A 14,407-nucleotide genomic window follows, 5' to 3' on the forward strand; every position below is an offset into this window, starting at 1 on the left:
GCAGGAGAATCGCTTGAACCCGGGAAGCAGAGGTTGCGGTGAGCCGAGATCACGCCACTGCACTCCAGCCTGGGTGACAAGAGTGAAACTTCATCTCAAAAAAAAAAAAGTAAAACTACGTAAATGTTTATATACACAACCTCTCATTTAGTGTATGGAGCTGTAGACTAGAAAACATCAAGGCTAGATTACAGACCAGCTTTGGAGCAGTCTGGAATCCAGTTCCACCCTCATGTAACCTTAGATGAATTATCAGATCTGAATCTATGGACTTCAACGTCCTCATCAGTAAAATTCGGAGACTGAGTTCAGTGACATCATAAGCTCCTTCCTGCCTCAGTGTTTATGACTTTACTATGAAAAAGGAAGATTTTAAGTCAATAAAACATTTCTAGATTCTGTTTTCCTGGTAAGTTTCTTTCTGTCTAATCAGAGATTCTAATTACTTACACACATACCTCAGGGATTTTGCAGGTTTAGCTCCAGACCACTGCAATAAAGTGAGTCACACACATATTTTTGGTTTATCAGTACATATAAAAGTTGTGTTTCCACTATACTGTAATCTTCTAAGTGTACAATACCAATAGGTCTAAAAAGTGTACATACCTTAATTTTAAAATACTTTATCGCTGAAAAATACTAATGATCTTCTGAGCCTCAAGCAAGTTGTAATCTTTGCTAGTGGAGGATCTGGTCTTGATGATCATGTCGGTGGTTATTGAAGGTTGGGGTGGCTATGAACATTCCTTAAAATAAAACAACAATGAAGTTTATTGCATCGATTGACTCTTGCTTTCATGAAAGATTTCTCTGTAGCATGTGATGCTATTTGACAGCATTTTATCCCCAGCAGAACTTCTTTCAAAATTGGGGTCAATCCTCTCAACCCTGCTGCTGCTTTATCAAGTAAGTTGATGTAATATTCTAAATCCTTTTTTGTCATTTCAACAATGTTCACAGCATCTGCACCAGGAGTAGATTCCACCTCAGGAAACCAATTTCTTGGTTCATGCATGAGAAGCAACTTGTATTTGTTAAAATTTGATCATGAGATTGCAGCAATTCAGTCATATCTTCAGGCTCCACTTCTAATTCTAGTTCTCTTGCTATTTCCACCACATCTGCGGTGACTTCCTCCACTGAAGTACTGAACCCCTCAAGCCTTCCATGAGGGTTGGAATTGCTATTTTAACCTCCTCTCGTGAATCACATAATTGTTCTTTATAGCATTTAGAATGGTGAGTCCTTTCCAGAGGTTTTCAATGGACTTTGCCCAGATCTGTCAGAGGACTCACTCTCTATGGCAGCTACAGTCTTACAAAATGTACTTCTTAAATAATAAGACTTAAAAGTCAACATCTTTTTTCAATAGAGATCTGTTTCATTTACACTGAAAATCTGTGGTTTATTGTGGCCAACTTCATCAAGGATCTTAGATCTGGATAACTTGCTGCAGCTTCTACATCAGCACTCGCTGCTTCATCTTGCACTTTTATGTTATGAACAAACCTCTGCTAGCTTCCAACTTTTCTTCTGCATCTTGCTCATCTCTCTCAGTTTTCACAGAATTGAAAACAGTTAGGGCCTTGCTCTGAATTAGACTTTGGCTTAAGGAAATGTTATGGCTGGTTTGATCTATCCAGACCACACAAAAGTTCTCCATGTCAGCAATAAAGCTGTTGTGTTTCCTTATCATTGGTGTGTTCATTGGAGGAGTACATTTAATTTCCTTCAAGAATTTTTCCTTTGCATTCACATCATGGCTAACTATTTGATGCAAGAAGCCTAGCTTTCCTCCTATGTTGACTTTCAACATTTTTTCCTCACTAAGCTTAGTTATTTCTCTGGCTTTTGATTTAAAGTGAGAGACATGTGACTCTTTCTTTCACTGAGAGGCCATCATTGTAAGGTATTATTTGGTTTAATTTCTACACCATTTGTCTTGGGGAACAGAGAGACCTAAGGAAAGGGAAAGACATGGGGGAACAGCTGGTTGCTGGAGCAGTCAGAACACACACATTTACTGATTACATTTGCCATCTTATACGGATACAGTTCATGGCACCCCAAAACAATTATAATAGTAACATCAAAAATCACTGACCACTTGGCGCATGCCTGTAACCCCAGCTACTTAGGAGGCTGAGGCAGGAGAATCACTTGAACCCAGGAGGTGGAGGTTGCAATGAGCTGAAATCACGCCATTGCACTCCAGCCTGGGCAACAAGAGCAAAACTCCATCTCAAAAAAAAAAAATTCCTGCAGTGGTAAAAGAGCACTGACAGACTCGCTCAACACAGGGTTGCCACAAACCTTCAATTTTTTTAAAAAAATACTGCAAAACACAATAAAGCAAAGGGCAATAAAATGAGGGCTGTCTTTATATAATTCAAGATATTCCAACTTCATATACACATGCGTACCATGCACTTACACATACATTCTTCAGGAGGAAGTCAAGACCAAGGTCATCTTCTGCAGCCCTCCACATGTTTGCCTGCAATATTTTAATGACATAAAGTCTTAGCTTTGTTGCCAGGTGTAAGGAAGTCATGGTTAATTTTTACCTTTATTCACCCTTATTCTGTTTTGACCTTAACTGGTGTATTGCAATTCAATCATGGCACTAACCTGGAGTTAGCAGAGACCCCAAAGTTACAGGGCAGGGTCCACAACAAGACTGCCTTCACTTCACATCAGCTGGTTCCAGTTCTGGGTGATTCCCACAATCCTGTTAATTCACTCGAGTGGCTCACAAAACTTCAGAAGGCATTATATTTATGATCATAATTTTATTAAAAGGATATAACTTGGGAACACTTAAATAAAGACACACTGGCCGGGCGCGGTGGCTCAAGCCTGTAATCCCAGCACTTTGGGAGGCCGAGACGGGCGGATCACGAGGTCAGAAGATCGAGACCATCCTGGCTAACCCAGTGAAACCCCGTCTCTACTAAAAAAAAATGCAAAAAACTAGCCGGGCGAGGTGGCGGCGCCTGTAGTCCCAGCTACTCGGGAGGCTGAGGCAGGAGAATGGCGTAAACCCGTGAGGCGGAGCTTGCAGTGAGCTGAGATCCGGCCACTGCACTCCAGCCTGGGCGACAGAGCGAGACTCCGTCTCAAAAAAAACAAAAATAATAAAAAATAAATAAATAAAGACACACTTAGAATGAAGTGTAGGGATGTCTCCAGTACAGAGCTTCTCTGCCCTGTGTTCACGGAATCAGTGCACATCACCCTCCCAGAACATCAGTGCATTAACCAACCAGAAAGCACCACTGAGCTTCGTTTCCAAAATTTTTGCTGGAGTTGCATTACATAGAGATGATTCATTAAATAATTGGCCACATGATTGAAGTCCGTCTCCAGCCCTCTGTTTCTCCTCAGGGCTCAGGCTGACGCCACATCTCAACCCTTTAATCACAGAGTTGTCCTTTCTGGTGACCAGTTCCCCTCCTGAAGCTACCTAGGGGCCCACCGTGAACCACCTCATTTGCATAAACTCAGGGTGACCCAAGGGGCTCAAGAATAACAAAGATGCTTCTACCACTTGAAGAGTTCCCATGGCGTTAGAAGCTCCATGCCAGTAGTCTAGGACAAAGAGTAGGCACATTTTTTAATTATACAACTCCAAACCTACTGCGGATAGTATTTACATTTGACAACTCCAGCATTTTTATGTTACCAATATAGAAGTGCCACTGACATAGCATCCTTAATTACATATACCTAATTTAGTGACTTTCAGCTAACGGTTTACACTTCAAATTTGTGGTTGCTTTGTCTCTCTACAATCCTGAGAGGACAGCATCATGGTTAAGTGCTGTAAGCTCTAGAGATAAATTTATTGGGTTTAAATCCAGGGTTCGTTCATATCTCTTAGTTGTTAAGCAAATTAACTTTCTGTGCCTCTTTCCTCCTTCTGTAAAATGGGAAATGAAAAGTATACCCATCCCCAGTGGGTATAATTTTATACCATTGTTAGGACTAAATGAGTTAATCTGTGCCAAGTGTTAGGACTAAACACTTGGTCATTGTTAGGACTAAATGAGTTAATCTGTGCCAAGTGTTGAGGACAGTGCATGGCACTTAGTGAATGTTCACTATTATTATTGTCATAATGAAACTTGTAAATACTGTTTATTTAACATTTTACCTTGACATATACAGCTTTGTTTTTCCTTTGCATAAATTTAAGGGGTACAAGTGCAGTTTTGTTACATGAATATATTGTGTAGTGGTAAAGTCTAGGCTTTTAATGTAACCATCACCCAAATATCATGCATTATACCCATTAAGTAATTTCTTATTCTTCACCCCCTCCCACTGTCTGAGTCTCCATTGTCTATTATTCTACACTCTATAACCTTGGCACATAGAGCTTTCATGTTATCCAAAGTATCTTCAAAATTGAAAATCTTACCCCCCAGGTGAATATACCATTGAGCGCCAAAAATGAAGGGGCTGGACTAAATAATCTGAATGTCAATTCTGATTCAGAAATGGTAAAATTATACAGCGGGCCTCCTGTCACCTAAAATAATTCTAGCTCTGTAGCCTAACTGGTGTGACTTCCTTATACATTCCCTAAAATCCTAAGATAGTGATTCAGAATTTCTTTGTCAGAATTATACTGAAAGTATGAGGAAAGGAGCTCTGCCGGTACATCCCAGGCAGGCTCCATTTCAGGACCACAGAGCTAAGGTATCAGACAAAAGTTGAGGACATATCCAGATCTGCAGGCTTCTATCAAGGTAGAAAAGATCCATTTTCTCTTTCTACAAAGAAAAGTCTATTTCATCTTCCCCCTGCCTGGGAGCAGCAAATGCAGTCTGCCCTCTGCCAAACCCATCCTTCGTTATTAAACAACACACCTCTGTGTTTGCCTTTCACTCACCTTTTTTTTCTGTCTGCAATTGATTCGCAGCACCTGATGTGACAGATCATCAGATTTTATTAAAACCATTTAGAATGTCTAGCACCCTGCCATCCCTTTGTGCCTGATCTTTTCTATTATTTCACCCATAGGCTAAAATCCCACAAGTTATATCTCAATAGGAGAAAATTAAATCAAACAATTTCTTCATTTCTTTTGATCAATATTTTGAAGATAAAAATAATGCTTTGCTGTGATATCTTTGGAATGCTAATATTTGATTGTTAAGAATGATTCAAGCTTAATGCCAAAGAAGTATGGTTCTTAATTCACATCCAAATAGTCAATAAGTAATCATTTCCTTACTTTTTTTATGTGTTAGCACATCTGCAATGATGTAGTCCATTCATAATGACTCAAAGACATATTAGAGCAGAGAGTAATGACAATAAAGAAGTTTGGATAGAAAACTAAATGACAAAATAGCTTAATAAAACAAAGATAATAGAGAAAATGAGAAAAATCACTCTTAAGATTTAAGAATGGAATATTGTACTGGGAGAATGCTGTCTATATCATACATCTTGATTTTAGACATTTTCTCCATTAAGGTGTGAGCTGATTGGCTCATGTAGCTGAAACACTGACATTTTGGTTGCATGAAAGCAGAGTTGCACGGATTTGTGACTGGACATCTTAATGATGTACCCAGAGGGTCAACTAACTAAATATACCTAAATACCCCAAAATAAAGGAAGGACTTTTGTGCCATACGGAGTTTTAACCTTGTTCCTATCTCATTCACCATTTTATAATTTTGTATCTACATGAAGACAGATGAAGATATTTTTATTAGCTTCTCATAAAAAGCCAAATGATTTCTTGGTATGTTGATTGATGGGCTCAATATCAAAATTATCCTGATGGTGTAGGGAAGTTTAAGCTTTCCCTCTGAAGTTTCCATTTATCGAGGCTGCCAAAATAAACTGACAATAAACAGATTAACAGGAGAAAAGGCATACAAATTTATCCATATGCACATGTGCACAGGGGCCACACAAAATATAATACTCAAGGAAGGGCAAGATAGTTAAAGTTTAAATACACCCTTCATAGAGTAGAGTAGAGTAAGGGGTTAAGCAGTTTTAGAGGAAGAGGAAATGATTGTTAGGGGAAATAAAGAGGCCCCTTTGAGACAAGTTCCTCTCAGTTCTGTAGGAGGTGGAGACATATTATAGGAAGATGGTTAAGACAGAGCTGAACTGCAAACAAAGGTTGTCTTATTATGCAGCTAAAGTATCTCAAGTAATATCCCTTAAAAGAATCGTTGAAAGAATAGATGAAAAGTCTGTCAGTTTGATGGCCTGGGTATGAAGACTTTTAGTTTCCTCTCCTGCAAGATGATCTATTGTCTCTGGCAAATGTAGATTCCGGGGTGGGGGCTTAATACAATTGCATTCCTTCTGGATGAACTTCCCTCAGTCAGATAAGGGAACTTCAGAAAGAGCCCCTCCCAGTGCTTCAGAAGGGAAAGGGAGAGCAGGAGAAGGTCAGAAAGAGACCTTGGCTCTGAAGCGTATTTCTGAGGCCTTTCAGTCCTCTTTGTGGAAAGCACTCCCCATGCCAAAGCACCACATTTTGGAGTATTGTTTTCTGACCCCCAATAGTGGTTTCCAACAACGTCTTAAAAAAAAAAATAAAACTTAGATAAGAATAAATGTAAAATTCTGCATTTAAATTGGATTTTTAATTACACAAATATAACATAGGGAGGTATGCTTTGAGTACATTTGTTATGAAAATTACTTGCTAACTTTGATAAGGATAAAACCAATATGAGCCAAGAGTATAAACCAGCCTAAAGAGGATAATAAACATTTAAACTTCATTAGTCAAAAAAGGGGTCCAGATTAAGAATTTGAGAATGTTGTAGGCTCATGGTGTCGTTTTGGTTCTGTTTTGGATAATGATCACTAGATGATTAAAAGGACTGACTACCAAGAGTATTTGATTTACATTTCAAATACAGAACTAAGGTTCTTTATCATTTACTCGCCACAGGCAGTTTTTCCCTTGCCCTGCTTAGAAACCAAGGAGTTTATTTCTCTCCCACCTCAATTTATTCTGAAAAACCAAAAGAAGAAAATGAGGAGAGGGAAAGAAAGGGCATTGACTTTTCTTCTTGTTCTTAACACACTTAGCAATGTTAAAGGTCAGAGACGTACACAGAAATTGGAGGCAAAAACCATCTTTGAAGCTTCTCCATCCTGGAATGGCTTTTTAGAGAATTTTATCTCCTGCATTGGACAGAATGAGGTACCTGGGCTATCTTCCCCTTATGTGGTGTGAAGGTGTGTAGGGGGCCTACATTCACCATTTGTCTTGGTACTCTGGGCCTCCTGCCTAAATAGTTGGATTTTACAGACTATCACAGACAGTTTTTGTTTGGGGTACTGTATGTCAGACTATGCCACCCCAAAATATGCCACTGATAAGAATTATTTTGAGCTGAAGAAAATTGAGTGTCAACAAAGAGAGTCAAACTGTAAAAGATTTAAAGAGGTTTATTATGAACCCAATATGAGTGACTAAAGCCCAAGACTAAGTCTCAAGAGGTCAGGAGAGCATGTGCCCAAGGTGATTGGGTTACAGCTTGGTGTTCATTTGTTTGTTTGCTTTTTGAGATACAGTCTCACTCTGTCATCCAGGCTGGAGTGCAGTGGTACAATCTCAGCTCACTGCAACCTCCGCCTCCCAGGTTCAAATGATTCTCCTGCCTCAGCCTCCCAAGCAGCTGGGATTACAGGCACCTGCCACTGTGCCCAGCTAATTTTTTGTATTTTTAAATAGAGACGGGGTTTCACCGTGTTGGCCAGGCTGGTCTCAAACTCCTGACCTCGTGATTTGCCCGCCTTGGCCTCCCAAAGTGCTGGGATTACAGGCATGAGCCACCACGCCCAGCCAGAGTTTGGTGTTTAAGGGGGAGACATAAGCCATCAATACATGTGAGGTATACACTGGTTTGGTCCAGAAAGATGGGACAACTTGCAGTGGGGGCTTCCAGGTCACAGGTAGAATCAAAGATTTTCTGATTGGTAATTGGATTGAAAGAATTAAGCTATTATCTAAATACTTGGGATCAACAGAAAGGAGTGTCTGAGCTGAAAACAGGGGTTGTGGAGACCAAGGTTCTTATTATGTAGATGAAGTCTCATAGGTGGCCACCCTTAGAAGCAATTGATGGCAAATGTTTTATATTCAGAGCTTAAAAGGTGATAGCCTCTCAGTTAATCTCTTCAGGATCAGAAAAAGACCTGCAAAAGGAAGGGAAGAGACAGCTTTGCCAGGCCTTTTCAAAATAGGTCAAAGAAGTATATTCTAGGGTAAAATACTTTAATTTCTTTCAGGACCTGCTATCTGTCATGTGATGCTATGCTAGAGTCAGGTTGGAATTTGGTATCTTATTACTTACAACAAAGAGTCAGTTTTGTAGTCTTAAGATCTCTGTTTTAATGTTGACACATTGTTCAGTTGTGCCTGAATTCCAAAGGAAAGAGGGGATAATGAAGCATGTCCAAACCCTTCTTCTCATCATGGCCTGAACTAGTTTTTAGGTTTACTTTGGAATCTTCTTGGCCAAGAGGAAGGGATCATTCAGTTGGTTAGGGAGCTTAGATTTTTATTTTTGGTTTACATGAGAAAAAGCAGACACAAAATAAGCTGTCTGCTGTCCTCCTCTCTGCCTAAAAACAGGTTATCAATTCCTTCTGATTATGTCCCCTCCACCACAATGTCCCATACCAGTGTAGGGGCCAAGGACACAGCCTTCTAAAGGTTCAGTAAAAAATCAATTCATAAAAGAAATACTAACTGGAGAAAAAGCATACACATTTTGTTGTTGTTACTTTTGTTGTTGTTTGGGGGTTTTTGTTTATTTTTGTTGTTAGTAAATTTTTTTTTTAATTTTTATTTTCAACTTTTGGGCACATGTACAGGATGTGTAGGTTTGTTACCTAGGTAAATATGTACCTGCAAAGGACATGATCTGGTTCCTTTTTATGGCTGTAAAGCATGCTATGGTGTATATGTACCACATTTTCTTTATCCAGTCTGTCATTGATAGGCATTAAGGTTGATTCCATGTCTCTGCTATTGAATCTACATTTTCTTTTTAATGAGACAGTGGCTTGCTCTATCACCCAGGCTGGAGTGCAGTGGTTATCATAGCTCATTGTAGCCTTGACTTCCTGGACTCCAGTGATACTCCCACCTCAGCCTCCCAAGTACCTGGGACTACAGGTGCATACCACCACAACTGGCTAATTTTTTTAAATTTTTTGTATAGACAGGGTCTCACTATGCTGCCCAGGCTGATCTTGAACTCCTGATCTCAAGTGATTCTCCCAACTTGACCTCCCAAAGCACTGGGATTAAAGGCACAAGCCACCATGCCCAGCCAGCATACACATTATTTAGCATGTATACATGAGTACCTTCATAATAAAGACATAAATATACAGTGGAAATTGTCCATTTTTATGCTTAGGTTCAAAAAACTATGGACAGCTGTGTAGAAATATTATTGGATAAAAAGGGTATGACCTGATGCTAATGGACTGAGTGGGGAAACCAGGCAAGGCCTGTCAGGAGGATGGGACTGAGAGACAGGAGGGCAGGAGAAAGCAAAGAAAAACTTTTACTTCTGAGGTCTTCATTTTGGGGTATTGTTTTTTGAGCCCCAACACTAGGAAGGGAATAACAACCCTATCATCAGAGACAAGATGGCACCAAGAAAGAGTCTATACAACAAACCTCATGAACTAGCTCTTCTCTACTATTAGATTTCCAAATATTGACCTTGCTACAACTTGCCACCCCTAGGAGTTCAAGGTCCCTTTTCTTTGTCTTGTCACTTCTCTGTAAATTTATCTTCATTTGTCTATATGGTATTAAGGCCTCCAAGCCTAGCCATTGCTTTTGGGGTTTCTCTTCTTTCTAGAAAGTCTCTCCTCCTCACTCTACCATGTGAAAATTTTAACATCAAATAAAGGCATATGGCCTTTTCTTCTATTCAGCTGTCTGTTGTCAGTTTATTTTACAGACCCAGCTGGAGAAACTAAGAAGAGAGAGGAAATTTTTCTCCCCTGCAGCACACAATGTGAGCCCTCAACCTTGCTAATAACCATTTATGTCATTCCTTTAGTAGATATGAATCTGTACTATATAGATATCACATATACTCTTATTAATTCCAATGACTTTCTACACTACAATTTTATCCACACAGCAATCCACACTCAAATATATTTCCACAGCATTCTCAAAGCATAAGTCATTATAAAAGATATTAGATTATTTTTTAAAAGAAGAACATTACAAGTTAAAGAAGTCCTTCAAAACCTTTCCTGAAAATAGAAATGGCAAAGAATGAAAATGTGAATGGAGAAGCATTAAGGTAGACACAACTTTTCCAATTGTTGAAAGATTCTCAAGGAAGAGGAAATAGGCACAGTTTCATTCTGCCAACTAACGAGCAAGAATGACAATGACAGAGGCTTCTATTCAATGTAAGAAAAGTTTTCAACAATGAAAAGAACCAAAATAGCAAGTTCCCTGTGAGAGGAAGAGTTCAAGCAGGAGTTGAGTAATGTTTCAACAATATTCTAAGACAAGATAAAAGTCATGAGATTTAAGTGTGGGTCTGTGATCTGTGCTTACAATGAAGTACAATAAAAACTTTTAAAATGTGGAAATAATCAAAGGGAAAATTGCAAAATTTTGCTGCATAGTTTTACAACAGCTTTATCCAAAACATGACTATTGCTGATTAGTTAAATGATAGTAATATTATATAGTCAGGCTGTGGCACACATTCTATAGGTTGTATAAGCCTGGGACTTGTGAAAAGATGACAAATTTGTGAAACATTCTTGGTTTTGTTCAAAAGAGATACAACAGAAAGATAAGACTACAGGAGACTGAAAGTATGTTTAATAACCTCAAGGAAATAAATAGAAAAGCAAATAAAACAATATCTAGGCCGGGCGCGGTGGCTCACGCCTGTAATCCCAGCATTTTGGGGGGCCGAGGGAGATGGATCACGAGGTCAGGAGCTCAAGACCAGCCTGGCCAACATACTGAAACTCCGTCTCTACTAGAAAAAAAATACAAAAAAAAATTAGACTGGCATGGTGGTGGGTGCCTGTAATCCCAGCTATTCGGGAGGCTGAGGCAGGAGAATTGCTTGAACCTGGGAGGCAGAGGTTGCAGTGAGCAGAGATCATGCCACTGAACTCCAGCCTAGATGACAGTGTGAGACTCTGTCTCAAAAAAATAAATAAATAAAAATTACCTAAATGGAAGCACATGAATACACTCTTCCAACAAAGACAAGGTGAATCAAAACTAAGAACTGCAAAATGGAGAAGCTATGATAAAATAACAGCACCTAAGGCTAAAATAACCATCTGATGACAGCAGAACAGAATTTACCTGTTACAAGCCTGACAACATGAAAATAATATTGCTATTAACAAATCTGAAAGGTGATGAGGAAGAATGGTGGTAAAACAAGGGCTAATATCTTTATCTTTCACAATACAGAATCAGTACAGAAAACCAGAAATTAAAAATGTCTTTTGTAAAAAGGGCCGGGCATGGTGGCTCACTCCTGTAATCCTAGCACTTTGGGAGGCCGAGGTGGGTGGATCACATGAGGTCAGGAGTTGGAGACCAGTCTGGTCAACATGGTGAAACCCCGTCTCTACTAAAAATACAAAAATTAGCCAGGCATGGTGGTGTGTGCCTGTAATCCCAACTACACGGGAGGCCGAGGCAGGAGAATTGCTTGAACCTGGGTGGCAGAGGTTTCAATGAGCCAAGATCATGCCACTGCACTCCAGCCTGGGCAACAGAGCGAGACTCCGTCTCAACAAATAAATAAATAAAAATGTCTTTTGTAAAAAGTGTATTTACTCTGCACTTGATGTTTTGTACAATTAAAATTTTTCTTAATCCTAGATAAATCCTTCAGGGATGAAATTTCTTATTTTAAAAAAGGCTTATTTGTTTTCTAGAAATTCCTTCAGTTTCACACCCAATTTATAGTTCTATTGAATTTAAATAAAAATTTTACACTTTTGATTTATTCTGCAAGTTCGGGATGATCATATTGTGTCTTTAAGTGCTTACACTGTTAGGTATATATAGTCAATGTCAATATTCTTTATTGTAATACTCTAAATGGTAGAATGCATCATAACTTTTTTTAATTTCTTATAATTTTCTGTAATGTTAATACTCTTTAGATGGTAGAATGTATCATAACTTTTTTTACTTTCTTATAATTTTCAAAATAGCTTGAGTGTTTATGAAAGAAACAATATATGTTTACAAAACAAAAAAGTTATTACTGTTTGAAGGAAAAAAAAATGAAAGCATGAGGCAGATTCAATTAAAAGTAGAATGCTGAAATACTAGAAGAGAAAGTAATCTAAATAGGCCTTGTTTTCTCAACCCATTTTGAGTAGTCATAAATGGGTAGCTCCCAGCTTTCTTAATTGATTATGTATAGATACGTCCTGCTTTGCACAAGCTTTCCTCAACTCCTCCTTTCTTGGGTGGGGGCTCTTATTTGCAGTTTCCTACACACATTAATGTCTCTGTCAATGAGACATTAATTGTATTGTAGTTACCTGTTTACTCACCAGTCCACCCATGTCACTCCTAGTTCATGGGTGGAAAGGGAGGAAAGAAAACATTCATTTCAAATAAAATTATAAAATCTCAAACAAATAAAAATAAACAATAAAAAACAAATATCGGGAGGCATTAAGGAAATGCAAGTCAAAACCACAATGAGAAACCACTTTACACTATAGGATGGCTATCACTAAAAAAGAAAATAAAAACAGAAAGTGTTGTCAGAGATGGAGAACTTGGGATCCTTGTTCATTGCTGGTGGGAATGTAAAACGGTGCAGCCTCTCTGAAAAATAGTATGGCAATCCTTCAAAAATTTAAATGCAGAATTACCATATGATCCAGCAATTCTATTTGCGGGTATATTTACAAAAGAATTGAAAGCAGAGTCTCAAACAGATGTTTGTACACTCATGTTCATAGCAGCATTATTTACAATAACCAAAAGGTAGAAGCAACCCGAGTGCGCATTGATAGATATAGGGATTTTTAATGTGTGTATATACATACAATGGAATATTATTCAGTCTTAAAAAGGAAGAATATTTTGATACATGATATAATATGGATGAATCAAAGACATTATGCTAAGTGAAATAAACCAGACTCAAAAAAAAAACCACGGCCGGGCGCGGTGGCTCAAGCCTGTAATCCCAGCACTTTGGGAGGCCGAGACGGGCGGATCACGAGGTCAGAAGATCGAGACCATCCTGGCTAACACGGTGAAACCCCGTCTCTACTAAAACATACAAAAAAACTAGCCGGGCGAGGTGGCGGCGCCTGTAGTCCCAGCTACTCGGGAGGCTGAGGCAGGAGAATGGCGTGAACCCGGGAGGCGGAGCTTGCAGTGAGCTGAGATCCGGCCACTGCACTCCAGCCTGGGCGGCAGAGCGAGACTCAGTCTCAAAAAAAAAAAAAAAAAAAAAAACAAACAAACCACAAATACTGTATGATTCCACTAAGTTTCTAGAGTCATCAAATTCATAGAGATAGAAAGTGGTGGTTGCCAGAGTCTGGGGGAAAAGGAGGATGGGGAGTTAAAATTTAATGGTATAGAGTTTCAGCTGGGGACGATGAAAAAGTTCTGGAGATGGATGGTAGCAATGTTTGCACAATGATGTGAATGTACTTAATGCCATAGAACTGTATGCTTGAAATGGTTAAAATGGTAAATTTTATGCTTTATGCTTTTAGCACAGTAAGAAAATTTGAACCACAAAGGAAAATTTTCAAACAAGTTCCTTTTGATACTGAACTAATCACGAGAGAAAATAATTATTTTTTGAAAAGGGAAGAAAAGAACAAAACACCAAATACCAAAATATACTTAATTTCTTGTTCCTTTAAGTCTTGCTCTGAATATATACTAATGTCATACACAGTTACTTAATGTACCATATGATATACTATTTTTAATAAAAACTTCTATTTCTGGTTTTGTCTTTTAGAAAAAAAAGGAATAGTTGAGTGAAAAAAAATAGTTAATTTCATTAACTGGATGTGTCTTCGGCTAAAGTCTAGTTGTTTGAATCCCAGGGCTAAAAATCTCACAAAAGTCAAAACTACTACAAATAAAAAATAGTGTAAATAGAAATATCACCATACCCTTAAGGCAGCGGGCATTAAGGCTGGAATTGTAAGTCACTCTATGTGAGTATGAGTTCATTTCCCTTCCCCCCCAGGTTGTTAAGTATTGGTTTTATAAATAACTGCTCACAATTTTATGAATTTTTTTAAATTATGTTTTCAATATAAAAGTATTAAAAATATGCCAACCTTGATTAGTTGCAAAATAAACAAGTCACTAATGAAAAAAAATATCTACTTA

At 38.5% G+C, this 14,407-nt stretch overlaps 1 protein-coding gene across 3 annotated transcripts in view; it reads right to left on the minus strand.

The window, feature by feature from the left end:
- Positions 1-615: 615 nt before the first annotated feature.
- Positions 616-14,407, minus strand: part of METTL4 (methyltransferase like 4) — a 137,392-nt gene continuing 123,600 nt past the window's right edge. The window contains exons 11-14 of one of the 3 annotated variants that reach the window (XM_030925907.1): positions 4,901-4,933; positions 3,551-3,594; positions 2,438-2,500; positions 616-749 (exon numbers count right to left, since the gene is read on the minus strand). In XM_030925907.1, the coding sequence (XP_030781767.1) occupies positions 738-749; positions 2,438-2,500; positions 3,551-3,594; positions 4,901-4,933 (152 nt within the window). In that variant the 3' untranslated portion in view covers positions 616-737. Of the gene's footprint in view, positions 750-2,426; positions 2,501-3,550; positions 3,595-4,900; positions 4,934-14,407 lie in introns of all 3 variants that reach the window. The other 2 variants (XM_030925909.1, XM_030925910.1) reach the window with 2 other exon arrangements.

This window comes from Rhinopithecus roxellana, chromosome 21, assembly GCF_007565055.1.
Source record: "Rhinopithecus roxellana isolate Shanxi Qingling chromosome 21, ASM756505v1, whole genome shotgun sequence".
In the NCBI taxonomy this organism is placed as follows: domain Eukaryota; kingdom Metazoa; phylum Chordata; class Mammalia; order Primates; family Cercopithecidae; genus Rhinopithecus; species Rhinopithecus roxellana.